Source organism: Harmonia axyridis, chromosome 2 (assembly GCF_914767665.1).
Source record: "Harmonia axyridis chromosome 2, icHarAxyr1.1, whole genome shotgun sequence".
NCBI lineage: Eukaryota > Metazoa > Arthropoda > Insecta > Coleoptera > Coccinellidae > Harmonia > Harmonia axyridis.
Window position 1 is genome coordinate 49,694,550 of NC_059502.1, and position 17,482 is coordinate 49,712,031.

General features: G+C 33.3%; 1 protein-coding gene across 2 annotated transcripts in view; it reads right to left on the bottom strand.

Moving 5' to 3' along the window:
* LOC123674228 (mucin-5AC) overlaps window positions 1-15,113 on the bottom strand; it is a 103,844-nt gene extending 88,731 nt beyond the window's left edge. For both annotated transcript variants that reach the window (XM_045609156.1, XM_045609155.1), the window contains exon 1: window positions 14,832-15,113. In XM_045609156.1, coding sequence (XP_045465112.1) covers window positions 14,832-14,840 — 9 coding nt within the window. In that variant the 5' untranslated portion in view covers window positions 14,841-15,113. The remainder of the gene's footprint in view (window positions 1-14,831) is intronic.
* Between the last annotated feature and the right edge of the window lie 2,369 nt (window positions 15,114-17,482).

The window sequence follows — 17,482 nt, forward strand, 5'->3', positions numbered from 1 at the left end:
TCAACTTTCAGGAATTGAGTTAAGCCCTTCAGTAAGAATGGAACGATGTGCCTGAAAATTTCAATAATGACCTAATTCGTGGAATGCCTAGGCGTGTTTGGAAGGTTAATTGACAGAAGAGGTTGTAATATGTCCTATTGAATTTATATTCAGTTATGGAATAACTATAATTAATCAAAAATGAATATTCGATAAATCTACTTTTTTTCTCATTTTTCCTATTTTATCTCAGCCTGCATTAACAGTAACAAACGAAGATTTTCTATAAAATGTATTGCAGTTGCAATAGAGGAAAATATTAATCTCATTTCCAGAACATACATTGTTTATTTATTGAGAAACTTATAGGGGCCAAGACTTTTGGCGATGTGTGTATATTACTTTCTATATTCTATATCAACTACAGAAAATGTAAACCACTACTAAATGTCTGGATAATTGGATATGTTCATTCGCGATGAATTGTCACTATGGATTAGAGTACCTATGTGAAATAAAGATATCAAACTCATGAAAAATATAACTTTTTGGAATAGAACTATTGAAAATGTAGAGAACAGCATTCCTTTCAAATAATATCATCCCGAAGAATTCCAATATACGAATTTCATTATTTGTCAATATGCATAAATCCTATTTCAAATTCCTATCGCAATACAATGTTTCGATATTTATTCACATGTTTTCCTGAAGATCCACCTGTGGTGTCATCAAAATTGAACGTGATATACGGTTATCGCTAAGAAGATCACCTTCATGCTAACGAAAAACGATCTTGAAAAACTGATTGATTCACAAAGTTATTTCAGTATATTTTATTATTCTCAGCAGAAAATATAAATCTTATCGAGATTGTGATTATTTTATTATATTTGTTTTTTCATCTCCAATTCAAGATCCTTTCAATATTTTAAGAGAAAAAGTAGAAATTTTGAGTTCATATTTTAAATAATAAAGAATATGAAAATGGATTGGAGTAATTGATAGGTGGTACAAAACTTAATTCTGAATATTTCAAGAGACTCTTCATGTATTCTGAAATAAATGACTTCAAATGAATAAATGATAAGTATAAAATAAAATTCTTGAGTGCAGTAAGTAAAACAACAAGGAATTTCTGCTCTGAAAAAAAGATACTGCTAAAAAAACTGAAAAACCAAAACGCTGTGTTCGTTACGGAAACAGAAGTTTTATTCAATAATAACAGTTTCTATTATTTTCTTAGTATATCCTTTTACTTGAGAAATTGATTTGAGAAAAGTGAGAGCGAATTGATAAACAACAGTGATTTCACTACAATCAAGGCCAGATTTTTAAAGATATCGTAAGATTGTCGATTTTTCCAACTTTTGCCGAAAAATTGCCTCATTCATGCTAAATTTCATAAATATGAATTCATATTTCATTTATAATTCATGAAAACGAAGTCAAGTGGAAAGTTCATAAAGTTGTGATAAAAGCTTGAAAGATTGTGATTTCAGTTGCTTTTTCTTTCAATGAGGGTAAACAAAAAGAAATAATACAGTAAACTGTAAAAAATAAAAAAATTGTTGAAACCCGATTTTTTCCCTCCACAAAAATTAAGGTATTCAGTGGGTTGGTACATACTGTACAGGGTGTCCTGGGAAGAATGGGACAAACGGATACCATAAATGAAGGTAATCATAGAGGACTCGTATCAAATCAAGAGGTTCCAGTCGCCAGAGTGCCTTGGTTTGGGATATATAGGGTGATATTCATCTCATGAGCGAAATTTCACAGTTCAATAACTCTTTAACTAATAGACCGAATAATTTCAAGTTTTGAAGTTTTCTTACCCTTTACTATCGCCTTACTCCAATAGTTCTGAAATCGAATAAATCAGATCCGGACTAGGAAAATTTCAGACATTTTTGTGAATATTGGATCACCTTGTACGTGAACATTCGGATATTTTTTCGTTTCCGTTACCACGAAGAATTAATTCATTATGAAAATTCTGAATTTCTTTTAGGCACGGTGATACAGGGACAGGGTGATCAATAAACATTCCTTTAAGAGTGAATTTTTTTAGCTGAATAACTCTTCAATCAATCCACCTAATAATTCCAGTTTTTGAAATTTTATCACCCTTGGCTTTCGCCTTTTCTCAATATTTCTGAAATCGTTTGAATCAGATCCGGACTATAGAAATCTCAGACTTTTTCTATTTTCGTGAATATTTTATCACCCTGTACGTTAATATCATGATGTTTTTCGTTTTCGTAACCATAAGCAATTAATTAATGTAAAAGTCTAAATCTCTGCGTCATACAGTGTGATCAATAAACATTCCCTTATGGAAGAAATTTTATAGTTCAAGAAATCTTGAACTTATCGGTAGAAAATTAAAGTTTTTTCACCCTTTACGAATGCCTACCCTCAATTTCTCTCAAATGATTTAATCAACGAACTGGATCCTCTGCCAATCCATCTGTTTCCAAAAGTCTCAATCAAATATTGGCGCAATTTTTTTGTTTAGTGCGTAATAGCTCCATCATGTTGCAAATACAACGTTTTCATTGGAATTTTTACTATGAACTATGAAATTCCACTCATAAGGGAATGATTATTGATCACCTTGTATGACGATGCCAAGCAGAATATTCAGAATTTTTATAATGAATTGATTCTTTGTGGTTACGAAAACGGAAAAAAACATAACGTTCACGTACAGTGTGATCCCATATTCCCAAAAATAGGAAAAGTCCTAAATTTTCCTGGTGCGGATCTAATTTACTCGATTTCAGAACTATTGAAGGAAGGCGATAGTAGAGGGCGACAAAACATCAAAATTTGAAATTATTCGGACGATTAATTAAAGAATTATTGAACTGTGAAATTTCACTCATAAGATGAACATCACCTTGTATATCCCAAACGAAGGCACTCAGGCGATTGAAACCTCTTGATACGAGTCCTCCATGATGTCCTTAATTCAAAATATCCTTTTGTCACATTCTTCCCGGGACACCCTGTATAGAGAAATGAATGGCCGGTACTATATATTTCTTCAACAATAGGATCTTCTGTTCATATGTTCTAGTTATCATTGGACAAAAACATTTACTAGGTACATGAGAATGGAGATTCATATCAACGATTTCTAATTTCCTTTTGGGTGTATCGTCAAAGCAATAGTTTCACTTCTGGTTTCCAATGATCTAACTGAGGTGGAAATTTCTATTTCGGACCAGATGAATCACTTTCTTAATTTTTCATTATTTCCAATTCAACTATTATTGGTATTTGTATCATATTCTTTAAAATAATCATCAATCATTCCACATGACGTTTATTCATAATTAATCCATAAGTTAAACCCAGACTCACTCGAATTTAGAAGCTTATTATAATTTTCATTAAGGTTAATAGAGAGTTGGGATAAAACCTATGAAATATTTGAGAATAATTCTGTTTATATTTTCTGGTCGTCTTTAGCTGGATTACACATATTTTCTGAATAATCCTTTTCCTGCCAGGAAATACTATTACATCATTCAACAATGAAGGAAAAGGTGCTGAGCACCTCATTAGAATAAATGTATATCTCTGAAGGAAACACTTTGATCAAACCAGATATGCATCAGTGGGTTAGCTTAGTTATGCTATTCGACTATTCGAGAGAAATTCAGTGCTTATCAATCAATGCAGATCAAAATTTTCGATGAAGAAAAATGCACTTTTATTCAATCGAATTTGTCTCATACTCAATCAAAATACCCATGTATATCTGAATGAAATCTACATTCTACAATTTGAGAATTTGTATGTATAACTGTTTGAATTTTCTTATCTTTCTAAAAAATTGTAGTGGCGAATTAACATCAGATTTGCCGCCTGTAAGCTATGCAACTTTTGCCGCCTTCGAATTTTGATACCTTAGTTCTCAATCATAACAATTACAATTTTGATCAATAAAATTTTAACTAAAATGTTTGTTTTCCATCATCCTCGTCACATCAACTTTTCCGGGATGGTTAGTATCATTGAGAAGTAAGGTACAGTGACAGATCCTTGATCGTTTTCACAGCAAAGAATGAAAAAACATCATTTTGAGCAAATAATATCTCAATCATGTATCACTTGAATTTATGTCTCAAAATTATACAATAATTAAATTTTAATACTCACAGTTTAAAAATGATACAATAATAGTTATTTTCTAAACAAGTGCGGAAAGTTGTACTTTCCCGCATGAGACTGCCGTAGACCAAACGACGCGAAGAGAAGTTGAGTGCGGGAAAGATACTTTCCGCAAGAGTAGAAAACAATTCTTTTTCTACAAGCGCTTGAAATAAATTGAAACTCAAAAGATTCGATTTATTATTCCTATACATATGAATGACAGACGTAATTCTGCATGTCGTTACCAGAGTTATGTCATCCTTGATTCCTTGACTTTAATTGGGCGTTCGGTGCATTGAGACATGACAGAATTCAATTTATTCTTCAATATTTGCGTGCGGGAAAAACCCCAGCTATTTCTTTTCCGCACGGATATGCGTGCGGAAAAGAAATAGCAGGGGTTTTTCCGCAATGTGTGGGAAAGTGATTCTTTCTGACTTAAAATGCGGGTGGAAAAAGAGTTGAGAGCACATGCTTGTGAAAAAATTTCCTTCCTTAATTATATGTTATTATTACGGTTTGAGTTCATAAAAGCATTACAATACCTTTTTGCGAAATTTCAAATTCGCAAAATCATTCATGATATGATCGTACAAATTCTTATTCATTAGTATATTTTGCAAAGCGTTTAGCAATTGTTCATGTAGCGATCTTGAAATATTGAGTATTTGGCTATGTATATAATAATAGATTTTGATTTTTATTGAATATTTTAATTTTTCTCTAATTTTAGAAGTAAGTACTTTGTGTGTCTGATCATTTTTCTTCAATTCAGTAAATCAAAATAAAAATTGATAAGCTCAATCTGCCACCTCTTAAAATTTGCCCCCCTATGCTTCAGTCTACTCAGTCTGCTGGTAAATTACTGCCATTGAGCATCTTCTATCTTTTATTGAATTTGATATTTTAATAAGCAAGTGTTTAACGCATGTTCCAACAACGATGTTGTTTTCTTCATCTGATCCAAGTAACACTTTTGAAACGTTTGTTAAAGTCTTATGAATACTCTTTAGTACTTTAGTACCTTTTATTATTCAATGAAGATTCAAACAATTCTGGATCTCGATTGCGATGAAAAAAGCATAGATTCGTCCAAGTCAATATATTCTCCATCTGCTCTCAACTAATTCATTCATTTACATTCTTAGAAATATTCCAACTGTCAAGCACAATAGTGAAGTAGGACTTAATGAAAGTGAAAACGACTTATTACCATCTTTTCTAGTATTATTGATATTTCTTCGACATCAATTCAGATGTTTTGAATTTCGTCTTGATTCCAATTAGCATGCCATTAATGTTTTGTAAACTGAAATTATTGGATCATACATCTTATAGGTATCTGTTTTTTTTATTTCAATTATATTTTACATTCAAGTTGGTTCTGATTTCTGAAGATAGATAAGTAAGGTTGCACAATAAAAAAATTCTCATCGAAAATTTATGGAACTATGTTATCCTCTTGAACATGATGGTAGAAACCCTAGTTTTCATTATGAAAATGTTATACATATTGATTTCAATTGAAATAGCGAATATTTTAAGAATATGAAAAAATGTAGATAATAGTACATAACTTTGCTTCCGCCGTTTTTTCCCGGAATTTGAGGGTTTAATGTAAAAAACTGGTAATATATTATTTATGATTCGAAGTATTGTCCATCACTGGCCCCTACTTTCTCCCATCTTTTGGGCAGCGTACAAATCCAGCGTTGAAGCGGTCCAAGAATCGATCCGATTTTTCAATTCTTCTTAAGACCAGAAGTGCTGGTCAGCCAGGCCATGTGCCAATGATCGAAAAAAGTGATAGTCCGAGGGAGCAACGTTTAGTGATTACGGCGGTTGGGGTAGGATTTTCCAATTCAACGTTTCCAAGTGTGCCTTGACCACTTTCGCAACATGGAATCGAGCTTTGTCATGCTGTAAAATTATCTTATCATGTCTCTCGTTGTATTGCGGTCGTTTGACTTTCAATGCTCGGCTCAAACGCAATAATTGTATTCGATAACGACCGCCTGCGATTGTTTCAGTCGGTTTTTACAACTGATAATACACTCCGTTGAACTGGTCCCAACAAATACTGAGCATGAACTTGGAACCGGGAATATCGGATTGGCCATCGACATGGAATATCCCCATGATTTTCTGCGTTTGGGATTATCCTTATGAATCCACCTTTCGTTTCCAGTCACAATACGATGCAGAAATACCTTTCGTCTTTGCATTGCAAACAATTGTCACAAGCAAATGAACGCTGTTCAACATCTCTCGGCTTCAACTCGTACGACACCCAATTTCCTTGTTTCTAAATCATTCCCATGACTTTCAGGCGTTTTGCATCACTTCCAATGATCCTGCACATTCTTGTTGTCTTGTTGAATTTGACACGAGGCTTGATCAAGTAATGCCTCCCTCAATTCTGCATCTTCGAAAACCTTTTCTCATTCACCGCCATGCTGGCCTTCGACGTCAAAATCATCTTTCTTAAAGCGTTGAAACCACTCTCGGCACGTTCTTTCACTAATGCCAGCATCACCATAGTTATTTGAGAGCATTCGATGAGCCCAAGCCGCTGATTCATTCATATTATGGCAGAAAATTAAAATCTCCCGCAAATAACGAGAATTTGAGTCGTAAGCTCATATGTTTAATCGGGAATTACTTTATGATGCAGACACAAATCGTCTAATATTTCGATGGCGTTATGTTTACGAATACGTATGCTTATTGTATGACATTAACGATCTATTGATTTCGACTTCCACTCACTGCTACAACCAGCTATTGTAAAACGGCGGGAGCAAATTATTTGTATATCATAGTATAATACATAGTAAATAGTTATATAGATTTTTGATAAACTTTGGTGAGGAAATTCGATGAAAGGTGCCTACAAATGTATAAAAAATGTAGCATAGTATCATATTTCTAGAATAATGTATTTGGAAATTATAAGCATCTATCAATAAATGACGAACACAGATATCGCCCAATAATCTATGAAAATAGATGATTTGATATTAAGACGCGTAAATACATCTTTAGTTTGTACAAATTGCAATAATTATATCAGAACATTAGAGAAAAATTTGTATATGATCGGAATTCACTCAACAAGAGTCCTGTTTTTTGATCTAGGATATTTTAACTCTTGTTCAAAGGAATAAATAAATCAGCCGAATAGAAAATAGGTCAAGTTAAACATCAATTCCTCTCTTGTGTTATATTACAATTGTATTTCAAGAGGTGTGATTGTGTTGAATAAATATTCACAATCCTCCATATTCATCAAATAATTAATTATTGTGGAAAACATATCTATTTAATATTTAATTGATATCTTCCCGAAAAGTTGTTTATTTGTTTCTCATTTGTAAACGTCAGTTTCCAAAAACACAATATTAATCAAGAAAGTTTATTTTATCAAATCACTAACTTGTAAAACTGACAGTTAACTTGCAAAATTTTTACAAGTTAGTAGTATTATTTACATTAGAAAATTTTGTTTTATCGTCATATATGTTGAAAATCATGGTACAATTGTTATTTCCAGTAACACAGATTTTGATGATGAAAGAGTTGATACTGATGATCCATCAGTTGTTAAATTTTTTGTTTGCCGCAATGTCACAATAACGTATTTTCCCATATCTTCTACATTATTCATGTTTAAGGAGAGAATTTCGTCACATCGACAACATCCAAAAATCCAAAATATTGTTACAATTTTCGCCAGCAACCACTGGTCATCAGAAGCATGTAAAAGAAATTGTTCAGCCTTTTCTTTACTTAATACCTTGGCCTTTTTTGGCGTATAACGATCATTTTTTCGTTTCAGAAACGCTATTACCTTTTGAAATCTGCAAATGACAACTAAACGTCATATTTTTCAATAAATTTTTTAAGGAAAACAAACCTGCGAACAGAGGCATATTCTTTCATTTCCAAGCAGCTTTTCAGCATAGACCATTTTGCCCATAAAGTATTAGGGCTGAATCTAGCTGATAATTGATTCAAGAAGACCAACAAAACATCTTCAGTTACCCCAATCACACTATTTTTGTTTTGTCACTTTTTGAAGTCGTCGTATTCTCGCTCGTACCTTGAAGCTGATTTTGCAGGTAATAAACTTGAAGCTACACTACTGGCTGCCTCAATAATTTCTTTTGGTACATTCATTCTCGCTTTCGGCGAAACAAATGTAAAGAAAAATAAACAGACATGTTCATGGCAACGCTTCCATAGCTTACATAGACTTATATATATGTCTATGATAGCTTACGACATTTGAAACAAATTATTGAGATTTTTTTGGAATTTATCTAACATTTTTACAAAAGAGAAACAAATAAAATATAAAACAATACACGCAAGGTAACGGGTTTTACTGGCTCAAGGAGGTAACTGACTCGCCTGCGGCTCGTCAATTATATCCTCCATTCGCCAGTAAAAACCCTCTTACCTTGCTAGTGATGTTATATACTATTCCAATACCGAATTTCATTACTATGTATTATCAGTAATATTATGAACCCAAAAACAAAAACTGAGTAATAAACTCATTCGAACGAAGGCTCCTATACAATAAGCATTTTCCTAGAATAATATTCTGTAAACTTTAAAAACAACCTTCGGGTGCTTGATTTAATTTATATGAGTCAACAAACATTCGCTATAACATTTCTCAGATAAAATCGCAAAATCTCAAAGAATGTAAGCCTCTGGAATTCTACTCACCTGCAGTAGTATTCGTATCTTGAATAACAATAAAGAGAGGGAGAGTAAAAGTAAAAAGGTGTGGCAAAACTTGACATTTAGATAAACCAGTGAATGAAGTGAATCAATAGCGAATTCCATTTTATCTTTACTTTCCAAATGCATCCAATATGTCGGGTTCAGGTTTGCGTTTCATTTATTTGGAAGTAATTTAGGCTTTTTGTTGATTATTCGTGAAATGAATGCAATTAAGACATCAATTAAATATTATATTTGATCATAATTTCAAAAGAAAATTCCTAAGTTTGCATAAGGATAAGCTCCTAATATCAACGAGATGCGGTTATTATAATACTGACTCAAAACTGTTTTAATATCCATTACGTCCGACTATTCGAATATTTAAGGAAGCTCTATTGCAATTTTAGTCCATAGTTTTACCATTCTACTACTGTTCTCGCTCTTCTTTCAATATCTTTTCCTGCCTAGATATTCTGAGAATGGCTTAATCCATTCATTTCTACATTGGTGTTAGATTTGCAATTATATCAAGTGCCCTATAGAGGCTATAGAGGTGCACGTTCTTATAGCTTATAACGGGTGTTTTTTTAGAGCTATAGCACTTTAAATCACAATAAAACAACGATGGATTATTCGATTGACATAAATTTCATTTATCCGCAAGATAATCTTGTGGCATTACATTTTAAATATGATTTTTGGCATATGACCACCACGGCTGGCTCGGATGTAGTCCAATCTGGACGTCCAATTTTCGATGACTTTTTCCAACATTTGTGGCCGTATATCGACAATAACACGGCGAATGTTGTCTTCCAAATGGTCAAGGGTTTGTGGCTTATCCGCATAGACCAATGACTTTACATAGCCCCACAGAAAGTAGTCTAGCGGTGTTGAATCACAAGATCTTGTAGGCCAATTCACAGGTCCAAAACGTGAAATTAGGCAGTCACCAAACGTGTCTTTCAATAAATCGATTGTGGCACGAGCTGTGTGACATGTTGCGCCGTCTTGTTGGAACCACAGCTTCTGGCATGGTTGTTCAATTCAGGAATGAAAAAGTTAGTAATCATGGCTCTATACCGATCACCATTGACTGTAACGTTCTGGCCATCATCATTTTTGAAGAAGTACGGACCAATGATTCCACCAGCCCATAAAGCGCACCAAACAGTCAGTTTTTCTGGATGTAACGGTGTTTCGACATACACTTGAGGATTAGCTTCACTCCAAATGCGGCAGTTTTGTTTGTTGACGTAGCCATTCAACCAGAAGTGCGCTTGCTTTATCGCTAAACAAAATAAAATGGACGTAGTGCGCGATACGTATTCCGCACAGAACCATTATTTTCGAAATAAAATTGCACTATTTGCAAGCGTTGTTAAGGCGTGAGTCTATTCATGATGAATTGCCAAACCAAACTGAGAATAAATCACTTGACAGCTGTTAAATCGATTACCATCTTGAACAGAAATGCCAACTCAAAGTTATATACCTCGAAAAAAAACACCCGTTAGATACAGTGATGAACAAATAGGTTAACCTTTATACTTTATCAAGGTTTTCCTCGTGCTATTCTGAATTATTTTTTGTTTTCCGATACTTCGCTGTATTTTAGGGTTACATACCCAAATCTTAGAAGCGACAGTGCTGCATGCCCGAAAGCTTCGATTGATTTTTCTAACATTTTTGTTATTTTGATATTTTTGAGAGTTTTTTTGTAATTCTATTTTTCTTCTGAATTTGAAGTCTTGCTATTTAAGAAAATTTTGTATTGCACACGACGATCAAATGATCAATGTTCCCGAGCGTAATCAGCTAAGAGACACTGTCTAAGATAAATTACAAATTTATCATCGTGTTCACAAAAATAACTGGTTTTCTCAATGAGAAATAGGCAATAGTACATTGATTATATAAAGTAATAGTATCATATCCAGAAGCGAGTTGAAAACTCTTCGAAATAAAAAATTCTCCGGATAATATACATAAGTTCTAAATCCAAATTTTCAGCGGACCATAGAACAAAAATTGAGATTTTCCTTCGATTTTGGCAAATATTCATTACTTCAGAGAGTTTGATCAGATTCTGTGAATAATAAGACGCAATTTCAAATTCATCAACAAATCGTACTTCTTCCAATAAAAATATGAATTTTATTGTTTTTCTCCCAGGTCAGTCCTAGATTGACCTAAATTTCGTAATATACAAAAAATCAAAATTCAATAAAGTTACTATTGAACGTGGGAGCCTGCTCCTACATTAAACGCAATTTAAATCAATAGAATTAATTCGATTGTATTTTCAGATTGAGTTAAGTCAATAATTTCCTAAGAGGAAGTAGATGGAATATCTAGTTTCAGAGCGCTTAGATCTGGTCAGTTTCAGTTTCAGAGCGCTTAAATCTAGTCAGGAACTCACTAACAAGGGCATGTTCATTTTAGGTGAACTTAAATTTGTTTAAGCTGCAGAAGTTCTGCTGCGAAATTAGCTGGAATGGACTAAGTTGGAATCATCTCTATGCTATCTAATCCTATATGCAAATTATTTCGACACATACTTCAAGTATTTTGTGGTGCCGTTAACAAGATTATGAATTTTTAGCAAGGAAAAATTCGGTGACTTGAAATTTTTATGATACGATTGAGGTCTGAATGCGCTGATTGAATTCCTTGATGGTTCAAATCTTACCTACCATACAAACCGGACATTTTGCCAGGGCGCCAAATTTTAAGTCAATAAAACAAGTCATATTTTTTGACACAAAAATGTTTTCCCAATGAAAATATCACTCTTTGTAGTAAAATTATAAAATAACCAAGAGCCAATTTTCTTCGAATAGAATAGGCGCTCTCAACTTAAGTTATGCATATACAAATAGGTACCAAAATGCACCTTAAAGAACTACGTCTTCTTTTTACTTTATACTTATAGAGCGTCGTACTTTTGAACAATGTAGGACGTTTTCTGATGAAATCGAGAAAAATTCCTGTGATTAATTTAATAAGGTGATTTTAAGTTAAGAAATACGATTTCATAAGAAATTGAAACGATGCGAAACGTCCTTTGAAGAAAATTCAGATAAATTAGACAAAGCAGGGCGGCGAAATTTCATTTTGATGGGGCACCGAAATGTCTGGCGGCGTCCCTGCATCGAGCAAGCGCATAACAAAAAACCATTTTGAAGGTCTCGAAACAAGCCGTCGTTAAAATGAAAATTGTGGGACAATAAGCACTTTTTTCCTCCAAATTCAAAAATGAATCATCCACTTTTATCTGTTCTGCAATTCACTACTACAAATAACCCCATCGTTAAAATAAATACAAGAAACTACTCAATTAAATTACCCTGTTATTCTACCGAGCGATTATGAAAAGTAAGTTTTCATCATTGAATCGTCAATAACTGTACTTTGAATAAACTTGATTATAGAAAATCGTGGCACGAAGTGATTTGATTAATTATTTCATTTCTCCTCGAATCGAAGGTCAGAGTGAACTGAAGGAGTCAGGAATAATTCCCAAGAGCGCATCCATGTGAATTTGACGAGATCCATCATATTTAATGGTCAATAAAATAATGAAAGTGCTATCTTTGTGGCTGTTCAAGCAAGGAGAAAGCTACAATTAAAATCCCGATTATGTGCAATCTCGATTCGGCACAATACCTGTGGAAAATCGCATTATCATGGCTCATTTGGTGTAATCACAAAAAAAAAAATTGAGATTGAATATTCATAAAATGTCAGTCGCAAAAAATGGAATTTTAACACTTAATATAAGATTAAAGGAATCTAACTTCAATTTTTGAAATTTATGTAAAACTAACAGAAAGTGACATATTCGTCATAATGATTAGAATAGTATATTTTGAAACAAGTTGCAGAATGTGCACCTATTCCAACACGAATGCGACATTCGAAAACGAGCACGAAGGAGCGAATTTAACGCATATGAGTGTTGGAATTGCCTTCTGCAACGAGTATTAGACGAAATTTTCTCTATTTCAGCCAAGTTTTATGAAATATTGTCGAAATTCAATGAAAAATTCTAATTAAACTTCCTAGTGACATTTGTATTGTATCTTGGCAGTTGATGTGACTGTTACATAATTGACAGATTACGGAATTTGAATTTGACTCGTACATTTCGAATTTTTTAAATAATTTGTAATTACGCATTAAATTCGTGGATTATGTCTGACAAAACCGATTCAACATCAACAGAATTGAGAGAAATTGGGAATATAATGTCGCACATAATTTCACTAAATCCAAATTATATTACATTGACAATTGACGTGTGTTGAATTTTGATAGGATTGGGTAGACAACCACAAAACGAAAAATATAAGTGAAAACAATGCTGTAATGAGTTCACTACAGTTTTAAAAACAGTGCTGTAATCAACTCATTACAGCATTGTTTTCACTTATATTTTTCGTTTTGTGGTTGTCTACCTAATCCTATCAAAATTCAACACACGTCAATGTAATATAATTTGGATTTGCGACATTATATATATTGGATTTGCGACAATATATTCCCAATTTCTCTCAATTCTATTCATGTTAAATCGATTTCGTCAGACAGTGTTACGATACTGAAATAGAGAAATGATCTTTTCGATAGAATCCTGATTGAATTGAAGTATATGATATTTCAATATCTTGGCTTTTAATTAATTTCTGTCAGTGAGGACCGAGTGAATTTTTTTGTCCAATCCAATACCACCATCAAAATGAAACACGTTTTTCTAATTCCTTAGGTATTATCAGCATATTTGGTAATTATTACCGTGCTCGAATAAATCAAATGAATAGATATTTTTTCATGGGATTTGTGGAATTTGAAATATATATTACATTTAATAAATTGAAAATAAAAAATTCTAATATGTTAATGAATACAATACTTTTTAATGAAAAGTCCTAGGACTTGTAGTTCTAGAGATATGTATTTTTAAAATATGCATTCAGATTTCGGAATTGATGAATCCAGGTTCGAATTCCGCCGCTGACTTTTCATTAATTTTTTTTTACATTGATAATATAATATTTTTAGCAACACGCTAGTTATTATTTATTGAACCTATTTAACTTCATCCCCCTACATCTCTATTATGGTACAAAATAATTGGTTATATTCATACTTTTTATGCTATGAAGGAACCATGAAAAAGTATATCTACTAAGACAACAACAATTGACTTCAATTTCTCCGAATCACAACCGCAAGAGTTATTTCAAGAAATATCAATCGAACATTCAATGAATTTTCGAAAATCAAATCTAAAAACAATAATAATTCATTAATAACATTTCAAAAATAAAAAAAAAATTTCTGAATCAGAAATGGCTGTTTATATTTCAGGGTAAAAAGTTTCAGTTTCTGGTTTCAGTATAGAGATCTTCTCTAGAAGAATGAAAAATGACTAATACCTTTGTTTCTTCCAAAAACAATCCGAAATATTCATATATAAATAATATTTCTCCCCACTCTTGGGAAAAATACTCGGAAAAATATGAACGATAATGAGCTATAAGATCAAAGCCTTAGTGAGACAACTTACTCTTTACTCCAATGCACAGTACATACAAATCTGAATTTACAATTTTCATCGAACCAAACTTCTTCTTTTCCACAAACATATATTTCATATATTTGAAAAATATTTCATATGTGTACTTCATATATCCCAACAAGAAGCATAAACGAAAATCGACAATTTATTGGACTGAATATGAGGAAAAGCGATCAATAATATCATAACCTTTAGTTATAATATAACTATAACATCTTCTTTCAGTATATGTCTTGAAACCAAGTGTTTCCAGATGAGTCACCAGTATTACCACTTACTCAAGATATCAAATTTATGATCAACAGTTGAGCAGGGACGATGATAATTTTCCTGTAAAAAACTCAAAGAGGAGAAAACTACTCACCGATAACATCTTATGCTCCTATCCTATCTTATCATCCAAATGAAACGAACTCAAAAAATGCACATATCACCACAAAAAATCGATTTCTCGTTTAACCCTTTCGTAACTGTGCTATTGAATAAGGTCTGTCGATATAAATTAAAAAAAATTATCACGCACTAATGTTCTAGGAAATATAGTGTACCTAGAGCGAATACAAATTGCATCGGCTACGATGTGTTTTACAGCCGAAGAAGAAAGCTGTGTTCAATTCTTCGTAGAGCGTAGTATAGACTAAGTGGATACTGAATATGGGCTGGGTGATGTGAAAGGTATCCAAACGTTCATGGGGGGAGACAACAAGAATTTGAATGGTTCATTATGCTGATATTTAATAGTCATATGTATTTTTTAGTTTGCACACAATATCTAAGTCATTCGAGTCTTTAGAGAATCCGAAGATTGGGGGTCTAACCCTCAAGGTTATTCATTTGTAACAATTGCTGGTTATATCTAAACAGTGCATTTTTCAGAACAAATCATGCATCATAGTTCCTTTTTCTAAATACCCATAGTTTCAAACAATGAAAATATTATCGAGATGTGGTTATTATTTTGAACGAATTAGTAAATGACCGTTTAGACATTTTTGCCAAAAGTATGGATTTATTCAAATGTAAGTCACATTTTTCACAGGCTCCAGCCTCTGCGATTTATGTTTATGTCACAATAAACTATTATTTATTTTATTTTATTTATTTATTTATTGGATAATTTCGTCTAAATTAGCACCAATTTAATGCATGCAGTGTAAATTGGTAGTACAGTTCGAACCTATATCAAGAGTACGCTGTACCTATTTGTAGGAAACGCCTAAAGGAAATATACATGTTCAAACACTAGCCTTTATTCATTGAGAAAATTATCAAAAAAAAATCGTGTATCTCCAAAATGAAGGAAGCATTGACGATCACGACAGGCCTTTTGAACGTTCATTCATATATGCCTTAATTCACCCCAAACATGGCACTCTATCGAAAATTGGGGTCCTTCATATGAACGAAAGCTCATAGGCGACAGTAAGATTTTTCAATCCCTTCCTTATTGTTCAATTCGAAATTAAGCATAGTATTCGTTCATTAGTTCATTCCAGTTTAATAATTCATTGAAAGATTCAATTTTCGAATCAATTTTCTCATTGTCTTTCGAAATTTTTTTCGGTTCAGTTGATCCCAACATTGTCAGGCATCTATCAGAGAAGGTATTAGGAGAAACACCTACTTAAGCTTATCGTTGTGTCCTTCCGCCCAGTGCTGGATGCCGGTTTATCCACTGGACGCTTGGGATGTGAGCCCAGATTACCGGGGCCTATTTATAAAAATGTAGGATAGGAATTATTTGAAGAAATAGTGAATTATTTTGCGAAACATTTCCACGCACCTCACTTCTACTCCCACTTACTTCCCTATGTATATACCGAAATGTAGATAATTTTCCAGCATTATCTACCGCAATTTCTACGGATTCTATATCATAATAATAGTTCTTTATTGTATCCAACAAGAATATTCCAATCACAGGGTAACAAGTAACAGAAGATAGTTACATATTATCATCAAGCCTGAAACAATAATTGAGCAAAATGAATGGAACAGGGATCCAGCTACATTCATGCGTATGATTCCACATGTAACTGAAGAAAATTAAAAAAGTGTTTTTCCAAAACCTAACCAAACATATCCACAGCCAGACTATCAGCACTTTTACACATAAAGTAGGTACACTGGTGCCCGCTCAAGCAAAGTATTACGACGCGTTGATAAATATAAGGTAGACACCATCCTTGTGGACAACCTAGAGACGCTAAAATTCTTTGCCAATAAATATGGTGAGTTCATTCTCTCTCTCTTCTCTCTTCAGCCGTTTGACACCCAATGTTGGATATAGGCCTCTTCAAAATTCTTCCATGTTTTCCTACCCCGTGCTTTCTTCATCCACTGATTTCCTGCGATCTCATTGATGTCATCTCGCCATCTCTCAAGTGGTCTCCCAACGGTTCTTTCAATCATGCGTGGTCTCCATTTTGTTAGATTCAATGTCAATCTATTCGGATTCTGGCGTGCAACATGTCAAGCCCACTGCCACTTTAAATTTGCTATTTGCTCTGTGAAATCGTTTACTTTTGTCTTCTCCCGAATGATTTTGTTGGAGATTTTATGTTTCAGAGTTACGCCCAGCATGGCACGCTCCATGGCTTTTTGGCACACACCCATTTTTTCCATACTCTTTTTTGTTAGGGTCATAGTTTCTTGCCCGTATGTTGCGACAGGTAGTATGCAACTATCATTCTACCATCTTTCATCTACCATCTATCATTCTACCATCTATCATTCTACCATCTATCATTCTACCATCTATCATTCTACCATCTATCATCTATCATTCTACCATTAATTAATCTCTGGGAAAATCTGGCACACTGCACCACACGCCTTCCCATTAACGACGATATTCCCATGTTGTGTATACCTGCCAGTTAGCCTGAACAATACAAACTTGAAAAATTTTCTATGAATGCGTTCCAGAGTGTCAAGATGGCACTGATAAATAGTAAATCATATCAAAATTGCGTACTCCATCTTGCTGATGAAAAACTGAAGTACAAACTTCTG